The sequence below is a fragment of the Parasteatoda tepidariorum genome, chromosome 8, assembly GCF_043381705.1.
Source record: "Parasteatoda tepidariorum isolate YZ-2023 chromosome 8, CAS_Ptep_4.0, whole genome shotgun sequence".
NCBI lineage: Eukaryota > Metazoa > Arthropoda > Arachnida > Araneae > Theridiidae > Parasteatoda > Parasteatoda tepidariorum.
In genome coordinates, this window is record NC_092211.1 from 13,083,076 (window position 1) to 13,086,485 (window position 3,410).

Below are 3,410 nucleotides of genomic sequence, written 5' to 3' on the forward strand. Positions count from 1 at the left end.
ATAATCAAACTCTTCGTCAAGAATTTCCGCCCTATTTGCTAGAATTTAACTTAGAAACAAAGCACATATGTATTGCAACATCCGTACATAAAAATGATTCAAATATATTTGCAAACTACTCATGCTATTTACAGGCAATAAAATAAAATTGAACACTGAGTCGCATTTGTATGAAAAGCTGTGAAAATTATCGCTGATGTTCAAAATACTTCCTGAGGCAATCATGGTTTGCAATTAACACTTTAATTGTAAATACCAAAATAAATTCAATACTGAAATAAAAAACAAGAATTGGAATATTTGTTTATCATACAGTAATCTCTTGATTAACCAGTGAATTGAAAAATGTGAGGATCATGAATAAATTATGGTTGTATCAAATAAATTGTGGTTATTAAAAAATGTCACCAATGTATCGTACTCAAACTATTTTTCGTAATTTGTTTGCGTGCTTTTTTTTTTCCAACGTTGTCATAACAAAGAAGATTTTATTATGACTGAAAAGAAAAGACTACGTGATATTTGCTCACAGCATAGCAAAACAAAATCTTTAACCGACAAAATATCGGTGGGAAAATTTTCCCATATTCAAAATATCATAGAACACTATTTCTTGCAAATAAAATATCGTTGGAAAATCACAAATGTTTTCAGAAATTGCACTTTCTGCAGCAGTTACATTCTAAATTAAGTCTTCGAAACCAAAGTGCGGATAATCGAGAGTTTACTGTACTTATATTACAAAATCAGAATTATAAGTCAATTTGTTAATATGAAAATATTTAAATATTCGGTATCCAGATTTGGCGATAAATCGCACAGTGCCTTAACATTTTTCTCTCACTGGCACTCTTTTCCCCAACAACTCCGTTTGTGTTTTGTCAATAATTTTTACTATATTTGCGCATATGAAGACGGAATACAGCTTGTTAAGTTAATAGGAACCATAAAACCACAAAGTTTTAACTGTTCTTCATTAAAATCTTTCACAGATTGCATACAATCAGTTTGTGTTTGTTGGCGATCTTGTGTCACTGGTTAGAATGGTTAGAAGATAATGGTGACGAAGAGGAACTACCAGGTAAAGATATGGAATTTATGTTAGACATGGAACTTGATGTCGGCAAACTGTTCTCTTTGGCTGATGTAGTGTCCAGAGCAACGGGTCCTCTGCTGTCTTTTAGCCTTTTCTTGGCTTTCATTCGCCTGTTTTGGAACCAAATTTTCACTTGTGTTTCATTGAGGCCAAGAGAAGAGGCTATTTCTATTCTACGAGCCCGGTTTAGATATTTGTGGAAATGAAATTCTTTTTCTAATTCAGTCAGTTGCTTTGTGCTGAAATTCGTCCTTCCTGAAGCTGAAACAGACGCTCCTCCGCCGGTACCGGGTGACGTTCCAGGATAAGGCATGGTGTTTCCGTTTGCAGTTACTCCAGCTGTAGTCCCATATTCAATTTTTGGAACTGGAAAAAAAGAAAGAAAATTGCTAAGTTAATCAATAATTTAAATTTGCAAAAGATAGAACGTTAAGTGCATAAATGTTTCTGAAAAGTACTTAAAATTCAAAATATTTTTCTAAACACTGAGACATTTATATCAACACTAAAATTCGATACATATTTTTTCTATATCATTCCTGCCAACATTGGAGAAATAAAATAATTGAGATTTTACTAGCGACATTTTTTAGGCTGAGAGTTTAAGTTTTCATACATCATGCATAGTCATGGAATAAATTCAAAATCAAAAAATCAAAATTGGAAATAATATAAGCACTTACATTTAGCGAAGTAAAAAATATGTGAATCAATTTTAATCTAAAGAAAAAATTCTTAAAATCATTATTTATAATTATTTAAACTATAAACACTCAACATACTACAGTACTGGCAATGGCACCATCTGTTGAGGAATAAGAGAAGTATTTTTGTCATCAGCAGATATTTTATCACCAAAATTTTTTAAAAAATTTCCTCAACAAGTACGGAGAAATTTAAGAATATACAGGTAAACAGAAAACAGTCGTAAAATACAGGAGTTTTCGTTAAAAAACAGGAGAATTGTCAGGTATGCTATATATACTGTAAATCCAGATATATTTCTTCCAAGCACGAGAAGTTCAAAATTTTTATTAATCCACTGAGTGCTCGAAATTACTTTTATCATATACTGAAGTTAAGAAATATTGTTTTAAACCATAAAAATTATAAAATATGACTACTACTGAAAGTTCAGAGATATTTAAATTTTTGTTCAAAATTAAAAGTTTCGATACATTTTCTCAAGGTAATAACATTTTAAAAATAATTTAAGCACTGTACTCTTAAAGAAAACTTATTGTTTAATCTTTAAAAACAGATTTAAAATGTCAGATATGTAATTCAATATGAATAAAAATACTGAAGTAACATAACGAGTCATAATTTTTTGATATTAAATCAGCACATAAAGATAACACTCCTCATAATATGCTTAATTCAGTAAAAATACTAAGCCTTATCTGTGCCTTCTTCATCACCTGGAAAATTTACAATTGTTTATTTATTTTTACTATGAACCCTTTTGTTACAACAGTTCGCTCCGCTGAAGTGGCACCACGTACCGGTGGTGCATCGCAACACGGTGAGTGCACATTGCATGTCGATGTTCGGATTTTTTTTAATTTTATTTAAGTGTTAAATAACAATAAATTTGGAGATTTTGCAAGCATTACAAATAAAAATGCAACTTAGGATAATTCAAAAAATTCTTAGTAATTTAATTCAGCATAAAACAAACATTAAAATTAATAAAGATAAAACGATGAAATAAGTTACTTCTTATTAAGTGTTTTTTGCTTATTATTGGTAAATACGTTCGCAAGTGTATCTGTAAAGCAAGTGTATTTATTTACTTTATCTATGAAGTTGGTCTTGAATCTTGAAGACATAAAACATCATTAATTTAAGAGTGTTTTTAAATTACATCAGTGATTTAACAGTAAAACATTAATTTAGAACAAAAATGACAAAAAAAAGAAAGGTTTAAGTGCTTTTACACTTGAAGTAAAGCTATAATTTTGAGCTATGTATATATCATCTTGCAGTGAAGAATTATCTGGGCTTTGGAACGAACAAGTAACTAACTTATTTTACAAGGTATTAAAAAATTTTAAAACTCGAAAATTGCGAAAATTTTTTCCATCTAGACGAAAGTTATCAATGAATAATTTTCAATTTTTTGCAAATTTTTACGAGAGCCCAGATGACACCGCATTGGTGTAACATTTTAAGTTATAATTATTCTTATTGATGTTTTACGCCATTTTCAGAATTAGCTCAATTCAGAAAGCTCTGAATTGACATAAATGATTTTGAACCAAATTCAAAATAAATATATATATATATATATATATATATATATATACACTGG

At 29.4% G+C, this 3,410-nt stretch overlaps 1 protein-coding gene across 1 annotated transcript in view; it reads right to left on the reverse strand.

The window, feature by feature from the left end:
- Positions 1–437: 437 nt before the first annotated feature.
- LOC107455686 (homeobox protein Hox-A1-like) overlaps positions 438–3,410 on the reverse strand; it is a gene marked incomplete in the record, with an annotated part of 33,803 nt that continues 30,830 nt past the window's right edge. The window contains 1 exon segment of the mRNA NM_001323834.1: positions 438–1,462. Coding sequence (NP_001310763.1) covers positions 1,032–1,462 — 431 coding nt within the window.